The sequence below is a fragment of the Cavia porcellus genome, unplaced genomic scaffold, assembly GCF_034190915.1.
Source record: "Cavia porcellus strain 051 isolate PalLab524CR breed Dunkin Hartley unplaced genomic scaffold, mCavPor4.1 scaffold_8, whole genome shotgun sequence".
Taxonomy (NCBI): Eukaryota; Metazoa; Chordata; class Mammalia; order Rodentia; family Caviidae; genus Cavia; species Cavia porcellus.
This window is the reverse complement of record NW_026947491.1, coordinates 42,209,712-42,231,530: the sequence shown is the minus strand read 5'-3', so window position 1 is coordinate 42,231,530 and position 21,819 is coordinate 42,209,712. Positions and strand designations below refer to the sequence as shown.

The window sequence follows — 21,819 nt, the reverse complement described above, 5'->3', positions numbered from 1 at the left end:
CCTTCTCCAGCTCCAGCTCTTTTCTCTACACAATATTCCCAGCAAAAGCTAACAGAATTGTAGATTCTATTAGCAGAAGTTAAACAGAACAAGGGAGGTGAGACTACAGGACTATGTTTTAGGGATTTGTAGTATGGTGATTCCTAAACCTGTCTATGTATCGGAATTCTCTGGAAAGTTTGTTGAATCCAGATCCCCATACCCCTAATGATTGTGAGGTGAGACACAGCTCTAGATTCCACTTAACAATGTCTATGTGGCCTCATGCAACCAGCCTAGCATGATACCATCGAATGCTCTGCCCATTTATTTCTCAATTTTAAAGAAAAATACTTAAAATAAAACAACTATGCACCACATACCATAAATCAACATATACTAATATTATGCCACGTTTGGTTCCGATTTTTTTCTTTTAACCTGGGGATTGAGCCCAGGGCATTTGTCTGGGGATATAGCTCAGCAACACAAGCCCCTACCAAGAAACATCACACAGACTATTTTTTAAATTTTCAAACAGGATCTCACTTCCCCAGTCTGGGCTCCAACTTTTTTTTCCCTTCTGTCTTTCTGAGACAAGGTTTCACTATGCAGTTCAGGCACTATACAGACTGAGGCAGGGATACTATCCTCTTGCCTCAGTCTCTAAAATGCTGGGATTACAGACATGTGCCACCACACAGGGCTTTGAAGTTCAACTTTGGTTCATCCCTAGCCTCCCCTACAGTGCTGGGATTGTAGGCATATACCACCACACTCAAATTTGTTTCAAATAATTTGAGCAGAAACAAATCAAGTTACAGATACGAATGTCAACGTAACATTTTCTATATTATTGTATATCATTTGTATACATTATTTTAATTTTTGACCTCTCTTTCTGGCAATCTCATCTGTTCTATGAGTTTGGATACTCAGTCTACATTGGTGGGCCTTCAATTGATTTCTTCCCCATTCTCTCCCCTGAACTTTACTTTTATATCCAATTTTGCATTGAACACTTCCATTCCAACAGGAAATTCAAACCTAGCATATTCAAAATCTAATGTTTGATATCTTTTCAGGAAATACCAACTCCATTTTCTAGTTGTTTAAACCAAAAGTTCTAATGTCATCATTTCTTTTTTTTTCACAGCCCATCACCAATGCATAAGCAACTATTGTCTTACTCTTACCTACTCATCACCTCCACCCAATAAATACCACCATCACCTCTTGACCGGACAGTCACAATAGTCTCTCTTGGTCTCCAGTTGTCTACCTACCCCTTGTTACAGTCTATTCTCCACACAGAAGTCTTCTTTTTTAAAATGTCAATCAGACCTACACTCATTTGCACTGGCTTCCTATTTCTCTCAGAATAAATACCATCCCTTCCAAGGCCATAACCAGTCCTCCATGACAGAGTTTCACTGGCCTTGAACTCATGGTCCTCCTGCCTCACCCACCCAGAGTGCTGGATCGCAGGTGTGCGCCACCACACCTGGCCCCTCCATAACTTATTGTCATCTCCAATTACTCCCCCACCCAACAGGACTGTCAACTTCACTGTTTCCAAAGAACCAGCTTTTGCTAATAAGTTTTTTCTTTGCAAATTTCACTGACTGCTATTCTTTAACATTTCCTTTCTTCTGATTTGCTTGCACTTACCCAATTTGGTAACTCAATTGTTTCTTAGTTGTGCTATTTAATTTCCATGTATTTGGAAACCTTCTTTTTATATTTCTATTATTGGAGCCAGCTGAGGCTGAGAAAAGACCCAAGAAGTCGGCCTGCCTTTGCTGTGAGCCAGCAGATGCGAGCCAGCAGAGGAGCAAGCTGGCAGACAAGAGAGGGCCTCTCCCCCTATGTAGGCAAGGCTGATTCAGAGGAACACATACTGGGATGGCACCTGAGGTACAAAAATAACCTAACGCTGGCTTTGCAGGATGGGGGGGGGCAATATAATCTGAGCATCTGTTTAGAGGATAACAATATGCAATATAGCAACTATGGAGGATTTCCTTGTGTCATGTTTTTTTAAATTCAATATTGTTCTCATTGTTTTGTCATGTTGTTTGTTTTGTTTTATTTCCTTTAAAATAATTTTTTTGTGCACTGGGGATTGAATCCAGGACCTTGCACTGTATCCCCAGCCTCCCCCAAAACTCTATTATTGATCTCTAGTATAATGCCAACAAGCCAGGTGTGGTGGTGCATACCTATAAATGCCAGCACTCAGGAGGCTGAGGCAGGAGGCTGTCAGTTCAAAGCCAGCCTGGGTACGAAGTGAGCTCAAGACCAGTCTGAACTGCCTAGGGAACCCTGTCTCAAAAAGACCAAAAAAAAAAGTATAATGCCTGTGGATCAGAGAACACAATATGCAGGATTTTAATTCTTTTAAAATTAAAGATTATGACCACAGATATGGTATTTTCTTGGTGGATGCTCTTTGTGCAGTCAAAAATAATGTTCATTTTATAGCTGTGTGGCGAAGGACTCCAAAAACGTTCACTTAGGTCCCCTGGTTACTGGTATTAAATTCTACAATGTGATTTTCTCACTCCAAATTGTACTGAAACTGTCAAACTGAGATAGGTATGGCTAAAGTCTTCAGCTATAGGTGGATTTGTTTGTTCTACTTTTAATTCTAAGGTTTTGATACATGTACTTTGAAGTTTTTTGGTGAAGTGTGTATATATTTGTATTGTTATGTCTTCTTGTTGAATTACCACTATGTAAGAAATGTCCTTTTTGTGAGAGAGAGGTACCGAGGATAGAGCGCAGGGCCTCACACTTACCAGGCAAGTGCTGTGTTGCTGAACTATGTCCCCAGAAATGTCCTTTATTTCTGGTAGTTTTCTTTGCTTTGGTCAATTTTGTATGATATTTTGATAGCAACGTTAGTTTTCATTAGTGTTTTCATGGTATATCTTTAGCCATCCTTCAGTTTAGTTAGTTAAGCATTTCACTAAATAGTTAAGCATTTTTAAAAAATCCATTCTAATCATTGTAATCTTTTTAAGGAAAACACCTTGCAGTCAGTCATTCACCATACAATTAATTCATTTAAAGTGTATAACTCAATGTTTCTTTTAGAAGGGGACAATATATGAGAAACTTAAAGACAGACATGATGGCCCCCACCTATAATCCCAGCACATGGAAGGCTGAGGCAGGAAGACTGCCAAGAGTTTAAGGATATCTTGGGCTACATAGTGAGTGAAAGACCAGCATGGATTATGTATCTAGAGCCTGTCTCAAAAAAAAAAGAAATCTAGTATCTATTAAGAGTCAATCCCCAGTCTATTTTTCCTTTTCCCAATTTCTAAGCAACTGCTCATCTACTTTCCTTCCTTCTCCATTTCTTCTTTGTAGTACTAGAAACTGAACCCAGGCCCTTGCGCATGCAAGGTAAGTGCTCTACCACTGAGTTGCACTGTTAGCCCCATCTACTTTGTTTCTATAAATTTACCAAAACTGAACATTTCACATAAATTGAATCACAGAGTATGCAGTTTGGTAACTAACTTCTTTTACTTGTATTTTAAAGTTTCATCATATTGAAACATAACCAGTACTTTACTGTTAATAATCCATTATACACACTGAGAATTGTAGTTTATCCATTTATGAGTGATGGACATTTGGATTGTTTCCACTTTGGGGTTATTATGAACAATACTGCTGTAAACACTCATGTGCAATTTTTATGCAGACGCATGTCTTTATTTCTGAGAACATACCTGGCATTGGAATAGGTTGGTCATATGGTAACCTAGCATTCCACACAACTGTCAAACCATTTGCCATAGCACTTGTACTACTTTAAATTTTCACTGGCAAAATACGAGGGTTTTAATGTCTCAGAGTCCTCACTAACCCTTGTTACTATCTAACCTTTTTCTCAAATAGTGCCTCATAATTTTGATTTGCACTTCCTTGATTATCAGTCATGTTTAACATTTTTCACACATTTATCGGTCACTTATGTATCTTTTTTGGAGACATGCTTATTCAACTCCCTCCCCTTTTATTCTTTTCTGGTGCTGAAGATTGAACCCAGGGCACAGTATGCACATACACTATCATTCAATGAGACACATCCCCTTGGAAAGGGTTTTTATAATAGCTAAGCTGAGGAAGGGAGCTGGAGCAGTGTCATTTTTCAATCTGAATTCTCTTTTCCAGCAGGCTTGCTATCTTCTGCTTTATCTGCTGTTCTTTCCTTAGAGGAAAGAACTATCCTTTCTCTTAGAGGTAAAAGGCAATCCCTTGGCTGTGTGAAATGTGTATAGGAGGTCTCATGAGTATTAAGAGTTGATTACTGGGGCTGGGGATTTAGCTCAGCGGCATAAGCACCTGCCTTGCAAGCAGGCGGTCGTGAGTTCAATCCCCGGTACCGGTAAAAATGAAAAAGACAAAAAAAAAAAAAAGAGTTGATTACTGTGTAACTGTGTGTCACCATGTATAAACATTCAACCAACAGTTTTTATCCCGATCCCTCAATTGTACCTTTAGAAGGACCTCCAGCAGCTATCTCCTCGCTTCTTACCAGTATCTCCCCATTCTGATGGCTTCTATTAAGTCAGGCTTATTTTTTAATTAGATTATCTGTCATAATATTCTTCAGTCAACACAGAAAGTCTTCATTTAAGATCTTTTACAATATCTTTCAACAAGGTTCTGTTGTTTTCATACTATACTTCTTTTGTTAAAGTCATATGTGTAATTTATTGTTTTATTAGTAATACAGGATACTGTTATCCACTTTGGGGAACTGCTACATGAATATAGTGCATATTGGTCATTTCCCCCCCTTTATCCCCTTTTCCCTTACTTAACTTATACTCATACATTTAATTTTAAGCTTACTTTATAGTTTATGCTATTATAAATGGGGCTGTTTTCTTAATCTCATTGTATTGCCAGTATATGGATAACTCATTTCTGTATATTAATCTTATATCCCACAACCTTGCTGAACTTATTTATTAGTTCTATTTTATGGGATTCCTCAGGATTTTCTATGTAAATGCTATGGTTTGGGTATGTGCTACAAACCTACTCCTCAATACATCAGTGCTTAAATGTGAGACCTTCAAGAGGTGATTAGGTCATATGGCCTCTACCCTGATAAACAAATTAATGCAAGTACTGCAGGAGTAGCTTAGTTATCTCTGGATGAGTTCTGCCTTCTACCATGGGATAACATAGCACAATAGGCCCTTGCTACATCAATTCCTTAACTGTGGGCCTGTCAGCCTCCAAAACCATGAGCCAAAGAAATTTACTTTCTCTATAAACACCCAGGCTGATAGTCTATTACAGTCAACCAAACAGTATGAGATCATAGTTGTGCATATTTTATTTCTTTTTCTAATCTGGTCCATCTATTTAACTTCTTGACTAATTCTTTGAGTACAACGTAAAACAGAAGTGTACCACCACGCCCAGCCAGAAGGGTTCCTTCTTTATGCTGTTTTTAATTTTATATAGTCACCAAATTACTTCAAACCTTTCTTAGTAATTTTATTATCTGAAGTGCTTTAGAGACTTAACAATGTTTAGTGCATCTGTTGCTATTTGCTAATAGTGCTTCTGCCCCCCACCTTTTTTTTTGGTTTTCAGTTTTGAGTTCATTCTTTAGGGTTTATTTTCACACAGAACAGTTCACAACAGGCTGCAGCCCCTCCAGGGGGAAAACCACCAGTGTCTCCTGAGCTCCATGCCATGATGGAACTTAGGACTCTGGGAAACCAAGCAACCAGCTTGCCTCCCTGGTAAGCAATAGTGAGCCTACTGGCACATGGGTTGAGAGTCAAACATTCCACTTGCCTTGCCTTGTTAGCAAATGGGAACCAGAGATCTGAGCATCTCTTGGGAGGTTGACCATATGCAATATAGCAAATAAGGGGGATTTCCTTTTACCATCTCTTTGAAGGCAAATATTTTTACTACTGTTTTGCTTTATTCTGATTAATGGTACTGCTCTATTCAATATTCTGTTTTGGTAAGTTCTATAATATTCTGTATTTCATTTTATTTTGCTATACGTGACTGAAAGAACAACCATTGTGAAGATAAGGAGACATACTGTGATACCTATTACTGTCATCCCGGTAACCTGCTGTGAAGTTCTGTACCAATTTCACTACACTGTCTCAATTGGCTTTGTTCTGTTTTGTTCTGTGGTATTTTACTATCTTCAAAAAGAAAAATTAAAAAAAAAAAAGAACAGTTCACAAGTTCACAACAGTTCACAGGCAAAAAGTGTCTGTTGTTATGGTTTGGCTAAGTGTTCCCTCAAGGTGGTGCTACTAGTAGGTGGGGGAACCTGTAAGGTGGGGGGCCCTGAGAATAGGTCAGTGCAAGTAGGCCCAAGAAGGGGACAGCAAGACTATAGCCCTTTCTTTCTCATCATCTGGGTATGAAATGAACAGCTTGGTTCTTGTCACAGGCACAAAGGCAATGGGGCTAATTAATAAGCCTCCTAAATTATGAGCCAAATAAAACTTTGCTCTCTAAAAGTTGAGTATCTCAAGTATTAGGTCAAAGTAATGCAAAGCTGACTGATAACATCTGCTCAGTGACTATCAATGCAGGCCAAAATCCTTCACAAAATAGCAAGGCTGGAAGTAATCTGGTTCCTGTTTATCTTTTGTGTTACACAACCTCTTCCTCCACGTTTCTTAATCTCCCAAGTCACAGAACAGGCCAATTTTATTTCTTTAGTCAACCTGTACCTCAGCTGTACCTCAGCTGAAACGGCTCTTCTGCTAGCTTAATGAAACTCCTCTTTGTCCCAGAATCACAAAATAAAAGACTGTGATAATCTGAGTCACATCTCTGTATCTTTCCTATTTATTCCACCAGACAGGACTGACCATGCCTGTACAGAGTTTTCTTTTATTATTTAAAATCCTACTGCATTTGCATATGTTTCAAACATTGTTTCATTTTCTGTCTCCTATTTCTCTGACATAGTCACCAAATTACTTGAAACACTTTCTTTCAATAAAGTGTACCTCCAGTATTTCATTCATTGATTACTGGGCATCTACTAGGGGATGGCACTTTGCTAACCCCCAAGATCACAAATACTACTTGGGCCATGCCCTCATATAAAATGGATGAGGTAAGTACTATACGAGGGTTCAATAGAAGGACTTAATCAAACAGAACTAATCTGGTCTTGGAGTTGCTGAGAAAAGGGTAATAAGAGAAGCTTCTGAAGTATGTACAGGAATTATTGTAGTATGTAGAACAAAGACACAGAATTAGGAAGCTGAGAAAGGGAACACAAAACAGTTTGATTCTTAATCTCCATATTATTTCATATTCCTATTAACTATTCTACGCTAATATGAAATTTTAAAATTGTGCCAGAAGATAAGTCCTAAAATCATCTCCAACCCAGTGAACTGAACCCTCCACAATCTGGCTCCCAATGGCCTCTCTTAACATTTCCCTCTTTAGTTTGGCAATAAGGTTTACAGGGCTTAATAAAAAGCACACTGACCTGTAGGATGGGCGTCGTGCTAGGATCCCGTGAGCTTTCTGTGAGGACCCTATGCTATCAGATGAGTCCTGGGACTCTTCACTTTCTGATAAAGATGATACCTAAAAAAACAAAACTGGTTTTAATATAAGGAAGAATACAGATGAAAAAGAATTGAATTTTTATTTTAAAAAATTATTTGTCTCTTGCCACCCAAATTCACCTGTACATTAAGTCTAAAATCCAAAAGAAAAGAAAAAAAGAGAAAGTTTATTTCTAGAGTGAAAACTAATGAAAGAAACATACAATACAGTAGGCTCAGAGTTAAGATGAATACAGTAATACTATGCTACTACACTTAAGACTAGTTATTGATCTCAACCTCCATTTTTTTAGTTCTAGCGCAGTGCTCAAAGATTTTTAGTTGGGCGTGGTGGCACATGCCTGTGATGCTGGCTACTCGGTAGGTTGAGGTAGGAGGATCACTTGATCTCAGTAGGTAAAGACCAGCTTGGGAAACCATAGTGAGATAAATAAATAAATAAAAGCTTTTTTTTTTTTTTTTTTTTAATCACTGATGCTGCCAGGCGTGGTGGTTCACACCTGTAATCCCAGCACTTGGGAGGCTGAGGCAGAAGGATCATTGCAAGTTCGAGACCAGCCTGGGCTACAAAGTAAGCTCAAGGCCAGCCTGAACCACATAGCAAGACCATCTCAAAAAGACCAAAAAAAAAAAAAAAAAAAAAAAAAAAAAAAAAAAAAATCACTAATGCTATCCGATTTGGATTTTTTTTTTTCCTGATTTAGATTTTAAAAAACTATTAGATATCTAGTTGCCCACTCTGAGGAGGCTGTTGAAAATATAAGCCTCAATCCAGGGAGGAGGTCTGTGTTAGACACATTAATTTGAAAGCAGAGCTCTTTGGAATCCCTTGAGCCATGAGAGAAACTCAGTACAGGAGTATATATGGATAGAATTAGGAGCTCAGGAAAACTCTAACCTTAAAAGAGATTGGGAAGAAGAGGAAAACGAGCTAGTAAGGTTGGAAAGGAATCCTCAGTGAGGACGGCAGAAAATCAAATGAATGAGCTTTCTTGGAAAAACTAATGAAGACATACTGAGAACCCACTGTCACCTATGTGAATGTAAAACAAGGACTGAGAATTGATCACTTTACTTGGCAAGGTGGTAATTATAAAGAGCAGGTCTAAATATATGTGACTTAAAGATCTGCAGTAATCTACTTTACCTCATCTCATGGTACTCACAATAAATATCACTAACCTTTGTGTGTGAGTATATTACTGAGGATTGAACCCAGCGGATGCTGAGCTGTATTCCCTGCCCTTCTTATTTTGAGACAGTATCTCACTAAGTTACCCAGGCTGGTCCAGAACTTCTGATTCTCTCGCTTCAGCCCCCTAAGTAGCTAGGATTACAGGCATGCACCAGCACACTTGGCACTATTCGTAACAATAATTTATATCAACAAAAAAGGCAAGTCTTAAGTTATAACAATATTTTACAATTGAGCAAAGTTATTTTCAGCTTTTAAAATATATTTACATTTCTCAAACTTGACTAAAACGTTATGATACCTGACTTTCTTCGTGTTTTTGTTGTTTTATTTTGTTTTTGAGTCAGGGCCCTATTATGTAGCCTGCACTGGTCTTAAACTTGCAGTCCTCCTGCTTTAGCCTCCTGAGTGCTGGGATTATACATGTGCATTACCATACCCAGCTTCATCTCCAAAAATTCTATCTTGCTTCTTTGAGAAGAAACATAAGAAATCAGTTCTCTACATTATTAGAAAAGCTTAGACTATTTAGATTTGCCATTAAATTTCCAAAGACTTGTTTTACATTTTATTATCTTTCAAAAAGTTAATTAGTCATAGTAACTAATATGATTTTTAAAAAGAAAGATATCATCCTGTACTCTTCAAGCATCATTTCTAATCCATCCCTGAATTTACTCCAGTGTCTCTCAATGAAAGTGTACTCAAGTAAGAAAATAATTTCTAAATGAAGGAATTAATTGTTTTTAAGATCAAATATTTATCTTAATGACAACAGCAAAAAATAAAAACTCAAAGATCCATGCAGCTGCCACCCTTCATATAAGACTGCCAAATGAAGATGCATGCTACAGCTGACAGGACTGCCAGTCACTACCTAGTTAGGAAAAGAAGAGGCACTACATTCCTCACTGCTTCTCAGATAGCTGCTTCTAAAACAGAAAGAAGACCCAATGGGATTCTGGGATTCATAGGAATCAAAGATAAAATGGGAAGAAAGCAGAAAAGAAATCCAGGGTGGCCCTCTTTCTTTCCTAAAGTTGTCAGGAGTCACTATGAAGATAGATGTAACTAAGAAATGTCTTTTACTGTGAGAACTCTCCAATTTGATCTCCACAAAGCATAAGATAGATTGTTACTTCTTTTGCTAATACTTTCAAACCATTACCCTTGCTTTAGAATTCCTTTCATGAATGGTATTATTGAGAAAAAGGATTATTCCCCTGAAGAAAGTTTCTTTGCCTTAAATTCTTAGCAGTAACCTCTCAAAACTGATTATTTCACTAGGCATTACACACATCTAATAAACAATTCTAACACTTTTCATTTAACCTCATTGGATCTATACGCTAATTTCCAAGAAAACTTTGTTAGCTTGGTTTATACCATAACTATGGCAACTTCAGTGTATCTGAGCTCTCAGGGTATAAAAGTCCCCAATCTCAAACACTATCTTTGTTTTTTCTTTTCTTTTTCTCTTTTTTTTGTTTCAACTACTATCTTTGAATAGCTGTACCGTTTGCACGTGTGCTGGGTGAATTACAGAAGACTGAGCTGTCTGGATGACCCCCTGAACCTGTATTTGCTCTCCAGGAAGAGGTACAACTGTCACTGGCGCAGATCCTCTTAATGACATCTAAGAACAAATAAAAATTCAATTAACAAATTGTATCTTGTACCTATATGCATAAGACAGCTGAGTTAACATTGGAAAACATATTTCAAAAGTGATTATATTTAATCGTATCTATTATCCAAACAGTATTTCCCTCTACACTTAGACTTCAGTTTAAGTGTAGGAGTTGAGAGCACAAACCAGTTATAACATACTATAAAAGCTGCAGACAGAGGGCCAGGATTTAGCTTAGTGGTGTAAGTGCTCACCTGGTAAGCACAAGGTTGTGCATTCAATCCCCAGTACAAAAAAAAAAAAAAAAAAAAAAAAAAAAACACCTTAAATATTTAAGGGCGGGGGGTTTAGCTCAGTGGCATAAATGCCTGCTTGGCAAATGCAAAGTTGTGAGTTCAATCCACAGCATCAAAAAAATAAATAAATTTTAAAAAATAAAAATAAAAAATCTGTAACAGATAAAAGAAACTGTATTATAGGGAACAAAGAAAGGAAAAAAGGGCATTAAGTTCACCTGGTCTTGAAGATAAAAGGGTGCCTGTGGGCACAGAACTGAAGTAGGACTACAAGGCACTCCAGACAGAAGAACTGACTATACAAAACCACGCGAGCTCTTTAGAATACCATACTATGTGAGCGCTGGGGATTTGGCTCAGCGGCATAAGCGTCTGCCTTGCAAGCAGGCAGTCGTGAGTTTGATCCCTGGTACCGATAAAAAGGAAAAAGACAAAAAAAGAATACGATACTATGAAAAGATCCGGTGGAAACTAATCAAGAAGTCAAGAGGCAAAGTGACAGAAATGCCACCTAAGGTATCTTGACATTAAATCAGAATTTACTCTGAGAGAATCTGACAGGGGTTCATAACAAAATGCTAAAATATGAAAAGCCCACCTATCGTATTTCAAGTCTCACCCCACAGGTTCTCTCTTCCAAGTAGCTTCCTCAAGTAGGTTGTTAACAGAGACCCTGCCTCTTATAGATTACTCTGGTTCATATATTCCTGTTGGACATAAATCACAAAATTTCAGGCTGCTTTTCAGGCCTTGAAAGTTACCTTCCTCGCTGTTCCTCTTTTCTTTCTTGGCCCTAGGTCCCAAGAACACTCTCTTCCCTTCACTGGACGTTCTTTTCCTCTTTCCCAGGCCAGGTAAAACTCCAGTCTTAATCACTTCTCAAACTACCCCACGTCATGAAATTTTATGTAAAAATTTTTATCCAATTACTAAGAACTGCAAACTCAGCATAAACAACTTACCTAACCATCACCCCCAACCACAAAAAGACTTGACCAATTCTGTCGTGGCTTCTGTCAGCCCAATGCCTTGCCTCTAAAAGATTCTAGACCCCTTAAATATGTGAGGAAGTTCACCAACACCAAAAGCGTACTGCACTGTTTGTTCTAGCCAGAATCTGACTAGACTTGGAAGTCGTAAATCCTTTTTGTCCTCTGTGATATAAACCTTCCACAACACAGATTATGTCCTTCTCAATGACCTGGGTTCCTGTTGCCCCATCTCTGTGGGTAGAGTATTTGCCTATCATGTGCAAAACTTAGGTTTGACTCCCCACCATGAGGAAAGAGGAAAACAGCTGCAGCTTCTGGTCCTTACCTAAATTTTCTGTAACGATGGATGTATTCTCTATTGGTACTTTCTAATATGGCAGCTACATGTTAAAAGAAAAGGATTTTTAAGGACTGTACTAGACAAACTGAAGGACTAAAGGCCCATGATTTCCTGATACTCTTCAAGACAAAATGGAGTCCCAAGGATTCACCCTAGCAAACTTTGTTTGGCTATGGAAATGTCCCCTAGAGACCATGGCCTGGGTGCCAGCTGATGGACTTCTGCAAAGTAGCTGAATCAGAAAGGGCTTCAATGATTAATGACTCCTAGCTTAATAAAGTTACTAGAAAGAAGTACCTAAATGGACAAGGCAGGTCTCAAAGGTGTGTGCTGGGGACCTGTGTCTGGTTCCAGCCCTCTTCCTCCCTTGCCTTCTCCCTCTCTCTCTGATTCCTAGCTGCTATCAGGTGAGGAGGTTTCTTCTGCCACAGAAATATCTCTGCCTTCCTACAGGCCTATGAACAATGGAGCCACCTGACCACAGAACGAAACCTTTGAAACCATGAGCCAACACAAAACTGTTCTGCCTTTAAGTGGTTATTCTCAGGTATTGGTACTAGCCTAAAAGTCCTTTATTTTCTATGTCTGTTAGCTTTTAAGGAGAGTTCTGCCGTGGACCATAATCCTGTATACTACTTTGTTCCACAGCTCTCGTTTTCCCCTTTGTCTTGCCACATCCTCGGGATCAAATTAGGTTTTCATCTCTTATCTCCACTGAAACAATCTTGTCGAGGATTTCAATGAACCATACTGTAAAACCTAGTTATTGTTACTGCAACTGTGGTAGATAAAAAGTTGCCATATATAGTGAATTAGTAATTACTGAGCCACTGCTCTTAGGGAATTACTGGAATACACTTTCATCAAATGGCCAACATATAACCTTGTTTTATGTATGCTTCTATTGAAAGATATCTAAGGTAGTATGAGGTGTGATTAAAAAAAATTTTTTTTTTTTTTGGTCTTTTTCCTTTTTATCAGTACCGGGGATCAAACTCACGACTGCCTGCTTGCAAGGCACGCACTTATGCTGCTGAGCTAAATCCCCAGGCCCCCCCCCCTCCCCGCAGTGCTTTTTTTTTTTTTTTTGTCTTTTTGAGACAGGGTCTCACTATGCAGTTCAGGCTGGCCTTGAGCTTACTTTGTAGCCCAGGTTGGTCTCGAACTTGCAACGATCCTCCTGCCTCAGCCTCCCAAGTGCTGGGATTACAGGCGTGAACCACCACGCCTGGCTTAAAAAATTTTGCTATGTATATAAATTAAAAAATTACACTCAAACACACATTCCATTAATTCGTCTCAAAAAAACTCCCTTTGGGGCCTGGGAATTTAGGTAAGTGGTACAGTACTTGCCTGGCAAGTGTGAAGTCCTAAATTCAATGCCTGGTACCCCACTCAAATAAATAAACTGCGTAAAATCACTGAATTTAAAATATTTAAAACAAAAACAAAAACTCTCCCTTTGGTGTGTGTAGTGACACTGGCCTGTAATCCCAGCACTCAGGAGACTGAGGCAAGAGGATCACTGTGAGTTGGAGGCCAACCTGACCTACAAAGTGAGCTCAAAGTGAACTGTATAATGAGACCCTGTCACAAAAAGACAAAAAAAGAAAACAAAGAACCCCCCCCCACAAAAAAACTCCCCTTCTCTTCTAATATGTTTATCCCATGGTTCTTGCCACTTTCTGAAACAGTTCTGCAAGTCTTTCTTATGAGTGTCTTTTGTTGTACTATTGTGGTTGCCTCAGTGCTCTGAATTGATTTGAAATGTTTACCTTCCATAGTGATTTTGACTTCGAGGAAGAACCACAAGTTGTCTGTATGCCAGTTTCAGTGAATAAGAGGAGACATGCTATAATGTTTTTATAACCCTGCCTTTCCTCTGATTGGCACTCAACAGCAATGTTCATTATGTATTTTATCACCCCTCACTGATACTCACAAAAAAGAACTTTCAGAATTACTTCGGAAAGCAGTAGAAATAAAATAAAAAGAAAGAAGCAGAAACAATAGAATAAAAAAGTGAGGAAGAATATTAACTTATTAATGTAATTTAAAAATTTTTTTAAAAAATTTAAATGTTCAGGGGCTGGGGATTTAGCTCAGCGGCATAAGCACCTGCCTTGCAAGCAGGCAGTCATTTTGAGTTCGATCCCCGGTACTGATAAAAAGGAAAAAGAAGAAAAAAAAAAATTTAAATGTTCTAGTCCCAGCACTCGGGAGGCTGAGGCAGGAGTATCACTTTGAGTTTGAGGCCAGCTGAGGCTACATACAAATTCAAGGCCATCCTGAATTGCACAGTGAAACCCTGTCTCAAATACATACATATATAATACAAATTTTTTTTTGTCTTTTTCATTTTTATCAGTATCAGGGATCGAACTCACGACTGCCTGCTTGCAAGGCAGACGCTTATGTATAATACAAATTTAAACATTCACCATATTTGCCTATTACCCCTTGTATACACTAATTTGTTAACATTGAATTTATGGTCAACAACCCTACAACTCAAGCCTGAAAGAATTTTATCTAATAGGCATTTTCTCTCTAAGACACATCAACTCCATAGGCACATAGTACTAAAGCACTATGCTTTTAGATAGCACAATTTACAACAGCACAAAATGCAAAACATGTGGCACTAATTAGATCATAAAAGGACAACTGTTTATAGTATAAGCTGAAACGAACCTGATCCTCACCTCTCACTAGATTCCTCTTGGTACTCTCATCTAATCCTGTAACTTCCATCACATCTACATTAAATAGTGTCCCATAGCTCTTGGATGCTCTGTTGTTTTTCATTTGGGTGATTTCTCCTGACCTGCCTTCAAATTCAGTGATTCTGTGCTCAGCTGTGTCAAGTCTACTAATAAATCCAAGCACTACTTCATCTGCAGCATTGCTATTGTCTCTACCACCTCCATTTGACTTTTTCATAGTATCCACCTTTCTGCTAAAACTTTTCATCTGTTCATGCATGTTGTCTACTTCTTCCACTAATAACATACTACTCACTGTTATTTTAAATTCACTATCCAAGAATTTCAACATCTGGTTTATGCTAAGTGTGAATCTGAGAGATTACCATGTGGCATAGCTGGCTGAGAAAGAGACATGACTAGATCCCAGAACACATGCACAGAACAGGGACCAAGGCCTTGCACATGGGCTTCTTACAAGAACTTAAGCAGGTTTTTGATAGGATGGCCTAGACCTGACCTGACATCAGCCTGAGGAGTGGTGACACAAACAGGATAATCCACAGAGTTTTTGTCACTCAGTGGTATGATGGCCACCCTCACACTGTAGGGTATACTTTTACTTGGGCCAAAGTCACTCTGCAGAGCCTGTTTCTTTTCCTACCTTTAATAAAACTTTGCTGCTGTTTGTGCTTGTCTTAACTAAATCCTTGCGCAGGACAGAAAGAACCTAGAAACCCAAGAAAATTCCAGCACCCCAAAATCTGAAAACCATAGGACAGAACTTGCGACTTGTTGCTGACCACCAGAATATGGGAAAAATGGTGATGGGCAGGAGATGAACTCATGCCTGTACCCTGGTACTCAGAGAGACAGAGATGGGAAGATTCCAAGTTCCAGCCCCACCTGGGCAATATTAGTAAAACACTATCTCCAAATAAAAATAAATAAGGGCTGAGAATGTAGTATACCAAAAAGATTCTAGATTCAATCCCCAACTCCACAAAAAAATTTTTTTAAAAAATAAAGAATGTAAGATGGGTGTGGTGGCACACTCCTGTAATCCCAGTACTTGGGAGGCTGAGAGAGGCAGATCATTGCAAGTTCAAGACCAGCATGGGGTTGGGGGGTTTAGTTCAGCGGCCATAAGTCCTGCTTGCTTGGCAAACACAAGACCAGCATGGGCTACAAAGTGAGCTCAAGGCCAACCTGAACCAAACAGTTCGATCCTGTCTAGACCAAAAAAAGACACACACACACACACACACACAAAGAATATGGCCAAGATGATGGGCTGTTCTTCCCATGGTTGCGTTACATTTTATTTAAAAAAAAAAAAAAAATGGAAATCTGGATGTGCTGGTACACATCTATAATCCCAGCATTTGGGAGGCTGAGGTAGGAGGACCTTGCAAATTCAAGACCAAAAAGTGAGCTCAAGGCCAGTTCTGAACTGCACAGTAAGATCCTGCCTCAAAAAATACAAAACAAGAAAAAAAAGAAAGAAAGGAATGAAGCTGGGCACAGTGATGCATGCCTGTAATTCCAGCACTCAGGAGGCTGGCAGGATTGTTGTAAATTCAAGGTTAGTCTGAACTCCACAGCAAGACCCTATCTCAGAAAACCAAAAACTGATAAATAAGGATGGGAAGTCTTATTTTTATTTTTTTTTTTACTATGTTGCATTACAGGGGACCCAGTCTTATAAACAGATCACTCTCTTGCTGGACTTACAAGACCAGCTACACCGTCTATGGAAAAGGTCACATGGCAGGGAAACTGTAGACAGCCCCTAGATTCTAAGAGTAGCACTCAGCCAACAGTCAACAAATCTGAAACTTTCAGCCTTAACACCACAATAAAATGAATTCGGCCAACAATCTGAGTTTGCACTCTTCTCTAGCCTGATTTCAAGGCAAGAATCTCACCAACACTCTGATGGCATTTTGAAACCTGTAGAAAACTTGGTAAAATCATGCTGACCCACAGAAACTATGAGATAATAAGTAGGCATTGCCTTAGGTCTCTAAGTTTGAGGCAGTTTGTTCTATAACCCAGGAAAACTAATAGAATCACACACTTCACATATCTAAAAACCAGATCTGATTATCAGCATTACCCTGAAAACAAAAATGTCCCAGTGTTGTCCACCTCGGACAACAACTCCATTTTTAGTTACTCAAGCCAAAAATTATAGAGTTGATCTTTATTGCTTTCTTTTCTAAATCTCCACATCCAATCCAAAAGCAAATAGTATTGGCTTTAAAACCAATATACAAGCCGGTCCCAGCACTCGGGAGGCTGAGGCGGGAGGATTGCTGAAAGTCGAGACCAGCCTGGGCTACAAAGTGAGCCCAAGGCCAGCCTGAACTGCATAGTGAGACCCAGTCTCAAAAAAGACAAAAAAAGAAGAAAACCAATGTACAGGCCGGGCGTGGTGGCTAACGCCTGTAATGCCAGTACTCAGGAGGTTGAAGCAGAAGGACTGTTACGAGTTCAAGACCAGCCTGGGCTACAAAGTGAGCTCAAGGCCAGCCTGAACCGCACAGAGATACCCTGTCTCAAAAAGACAAAAAAAAAAAAAACAAAAACAAAAAAACAAATCCAATATACACTCAATCTAACTTTATTTTACTACTACCACTGCCACTGTTACTTCTCCTGCATGTCACTATAACATCTCCTAACTGGGGTTTTCCTTTTACACCACTAAGCACAAGTGTGGTCCTTTTAAAATATCAGTCAGATAAAGTTTTCACCCCAAATGCTCCATGGTTCCACAGATTAAAACAAAAAATCTTAGCACAGCATATAAACCCAACATCATTTGGCACTCTTCCTTTCTAGTTCAACCCTCTCTGCCTCAACTATCACTCTCCCATCATTCAGCCCTCTCCACCACTCTGGCTACTTTGCTGTTCCTTGACCAAGCACATATCACTCTGAAGTTCTACAACTACTGGTCCACACAATTGTAGGGGTATTTCTTCACACAGGACTTTTCTGACTACTTGGTATTTAAAAAGGCACATGTAATGTCAGCACTCTAGGAGGCTGAGGTAGGAGGATCACAAATTCAGATTAAACCTAGGCAACTTAGCAACATCTGTCGCAAAGTTTTAAAAAAAATTTTTTAAAGTGCTAGGGTTACAGTTCAGTATGGAGGCCCTAGCTTCAATACTCAGTACCACCACCACTCCCCCCATCAAAAAAAGAGGGCAAGTTCCTTTGCCCCCACCCAAAACTCCCTCCTATCCTGCTTTTTTAGTCTCCATATCGCCAACTGATAATTTGTTTTGGTACTTGATTCTCCAAAATTAAGACTGAAATCCATCAAAGCTGGCACTTTTATTTACTGCCCTATCACCAAATTATACTAAATTAATGTTATATGTTGTCTTCTTAGAGAATTTAGAGTCTAAAAAAGTAGTTGAGTCGTAAGACTTTTTGATACAAAGCAAAAATTTTTAAACATCACTGTGAAATGATTCATCATCCAGAAATGTGCTTATTCTACACCTCATTAGAAGCGTTTCTGAGAAAGCATAGGAAAAATTCACACCTAGTCAAAATAACTGAAATACATAAGGCAACTGAACTAAAACATTTCTTTAAGGACTTCACGCCCCTCCCAGGCTGGAATCAACCCGAGAGTTTGTACATGCTAGGCAAGTGCTCTGCCACTAAACTACATTCCCAGCCTTCTGTTACGTTAAGATATCTCTTGCTAGGCCTTAGGGTTTAGCTCAGCAGCATAAGCGCCTACCTTGCAAGTGTGCGGTCATGAGTTCGATCTCTGGTACCGATAAAAAGGAAAAAGGAAAAAAAAAAAAAAAATCTCTTGCTAAACTGCCCAGGCTGGCCTTAAACTTGCAATCTTGCTGCCTCAAGCTTCCAAAATGCTAGAACTGGCAAGCATTCACATCATACCTGGCTCCTTTAAAATCACTGAAGAACCCCTACAACACAAAATATTTAAAAATATCTAACAATTTGTATTATTTAGGTTTTGTTTTTAAATAGAGAAAGGATCTCTGATGTTCAGCTGGTTTTGAATTTTCTACGTGGCCCAGACTGGCCTTGAACTCAGTGAGTGACCCTTCCTCCTGCTTCAGTTTCCCGAGTGCTGGGATTGCAAGTACGTGCCATCATGCCAGCCTAACAGTTCATTTTAAAATAACAACCACAAACCCATTACAAGTTAATAGTTTAATATAATTTTCTCAAAAAAATTGTGAGAGGCCAGGGATTTAGCTCAGTGGCATAAGCACCTGCCTGGCAGGCATGAGGTCATGAGTTCAATACCCAGTACCAAAAAAAAAGAAATTGTGAGAAATGGCGTTGCCTTATCTCTTTATAATTTCTATGCTTAATAAAAAACAAAATTGTCCCTTGACACTGATAAATATGTTGTTTTGGTTGAGGTAATATGAAAAAAATCTAACCTCGTACCAGCTACTAGTTAGAAAAGGTGAGTTTCAATATTTTTCAGTAACAGTGCATAGCTGCTAACACAACAGCAAGACTCAACAAGTTGTAATTTCCTAAAGGCTATCCCAGGTACAATGTGGACTTTGTATATTCTGTTAGTATTAAACTCCATTCATGTAGGGCCAGTCATGGTGGCACTCAGGAAGCCATCTTGGGCTACACAGACACTTCAAAGGCAGACTATGCTATGACTATGCTATACTATGCTGCAAGATTCTGTGTCAAATAAAACATAACCAACTATTGGTCTGTCTTGAACTGTGAATGGCTCTTGCACCTATGCATAGTTTTGTAAGACAATTTTGTAACCAGAAGTCTGTCAACACTGGCAAGATATTTTCCACAATTCTCATTTTCATGTGAAAATTCAAATCTTATCCCTGATAGCCAATACTGTCAGTCATTTCCTTGAAGTGGGTTAGGTGGAAGGGTTATACAGGCTGAAATAAAAAAATGTATCTACATACTATAATATGTATCCCTGCTAATTTACCTAAATTCTCTAAAGAATATGCCTATTGGTCAGGGGTTTAGCTCACTTAGGCCAAAGTGTCTGCTGGCAAACCCGAGGTCATGAGTTTGATCCCTGGCACCAAAAAAAAATGTTTAAAAAACGAATGTGCCTATTTCCCAGTTCGGAAAAATCATTTCCAATATATTCATGATAATTTGTTCAAATAAAAATGTTTAACTTCCTGAAATCATTAATACATTAGATTAAAAAGCAAAACAAACAACCTTGTATTTTTCCTGTTTCTCTGCTGTTGCAACAAAGGCAGTTTGGAAAAAAAAATCTATATAATTCCATCGCTCAGGAGACTGAGACAGGAGGATCATTGTGAGTTTGAGACCAGCCTGGGCTACAAAGTGAGCTCAAGGCCAAGCCTAAATTGCAATAATGAGACCCTGTCTCAAAAATACACACAAAAGGGGCTGGGGTTTTAGCTCAGCGGCATAAGCGCCTGCCTTGCAAGCAGGCAGTTGTGAGTTCGATCCCTGGTACCAATAAAAACGAAAAAGACAAAAAAAAAAAAAAAAAAAAAAAAAAACACACAAAAAGAAATCTATTTGGAATTTTGAGAAGTCCACATTAAAAAAATTCGATATGCTTTATATAAAATACAACTTGGGCACAGAAGTGCACACTTATAACCCTTATTGCTTGAGAGGCTGAAACAGGATGCTAAATTTGAGATCAGCCTGGATAACTTAGCAACACTCTCTCAAATACAAATTTTTAAAAAAATTAAAAGGGCTGGGGATGTTCCTTAGTGCAGAGAAGGTCTAAGACAATCCCTAGTACCACAAAAACAAAACAAAACAAAAAATAAATAAAGGAATAACCAAATGGTCTAAACAAAATTTTAAGCCAAACCAGGCATGGTGGTGCATCTAGGCATGGTGGTGTGATTCTGTAATTCAAGCACTGGGGAGGCTAAGACTGGAGGATCTCTGCTAGTTTGAGGCCAGCCTAAGATTCATAGTGAGTTTAATCCCTCTCTAAACTACACAGCAAGACACTGTCTCAAAATAACCCCCTAGGGGCTGGGGTTTTAGCTCAGTGGCATAAGTGCCCGCCTTGCAAGCAGGCGGTCGTGAGTTCGATCCCTGGTACCGATAAAAACCGAAAAAGACCAAAAAAAAAAACCCTAAACCGGGCGTGGTAGCTCATGCCTGTAATCCCAGCACTCCGGAGGCTGAGGTGGGAGGATCATTACAAGTTCAAGACCAGCCTGGACTACAAAGTGAGCTCAAGGCCAGCCTGAACTGCATAGCGAGACCTCATGTGAAAAAAGATAAAATTTTTTGGTTTAAATCAAATCAGGTGTGGTGCATACCTGTAATCCTAACACTCTGGGATGCTGGGACAACAGGATTGTAAATTGCAGCAGTCTGGGCAATTTAGTGACTAGCAAGATCCTGTTTCAAAACAAAAGACCTAGCTTCAAGTCCAAGCGCTACAAAAAAAATAAAAATAAAAAGGCCTACCTTCCCGCTTTATAGTTCAACATTTTAAAATTCATTTTTTATAGCCATGCATGGCACAAGCCTGTAATCCCAGCACTCAGAAGGCTATGCAGGAGGACTGCTATGAGTTGGAGATCAGCCTGGGCTACAAAGTAAGCTCAAGGCCAGCCTGAACAGCATAGTGAGACCCTGTCTCAAAAAATAAAAATAAATATATAATTCTTTTTTTTTACTTGCTTTTTTTTCCCCTGAACATCAGCACTAAAAGATCTGAAATAAAATATTAATTTGCACATAAAATAGTCTTAACTAGCTCAATATTTTGGCTGGTCCTTGTCTTACCTGCTGAGCAATATGAGAAATATGAGTTCCCTGAACTGTTGTAGCAGTCTCTGAAGTCTCTGAAGTGTTATTCTTGTGAGAATCTTCCATAATCAACTGGAAGAGAAAAAAAAAATAGTTAAAAGTTACTATTTATCACACAACACAAACCCATGTAAAAACTGATCATTTTTGCTGGACATGGTGGTACCCACCAGTAATCCCAGCACTTAGGAGGCTGAGGAAAGAGGACTGCCATGAGGTTGAAGCCAACCTGGACACCTATCTCAAAATTAAA

The 21,819-nt window shown here is 38.9% G+C and overlaps 1 protein-coding gene across 6 annotated transcripts in view; it reads right to left on the bottom strand.

Moving 5' to 3' along the window:
- Atf1 (activating transcription factor 1) overlaps positions 1-21,819 on the bottom strand; it is a 45,410-nt gene that overhangs the window by 16,698 nt on the left and 6,893 nt on the right. For 3 of the 6 annotated variants that reach the window (XM_003475783.5, XM_013159385.3, XM_013159383.3), the window contains exons 2-4: positions 21,543-21,638; positions 10,295-10,414; positions 7,502-7,602 (exon numbers count right to left, since the gene is read on the bottom strand). In XM_003475783.5, the coding sequence (XP_003475831.3) occupies positions 7,502-7,602; positions 10,295-10,414; positions 21,543-21,632 (311 nt within the window). In that variant the 5' untranslated portion in view covers positions 21,633-21,638. The remainder of the gene's footprint in view (positions 1-7,501; positions 7,603-10,294; positions 10,415-21,542; positions 21,639-21,819) is intronic. The other 3 variants (XM_063254746.1, XM_063254745.1, XM_063254744.1) reach the window with 1 other exon arrangement.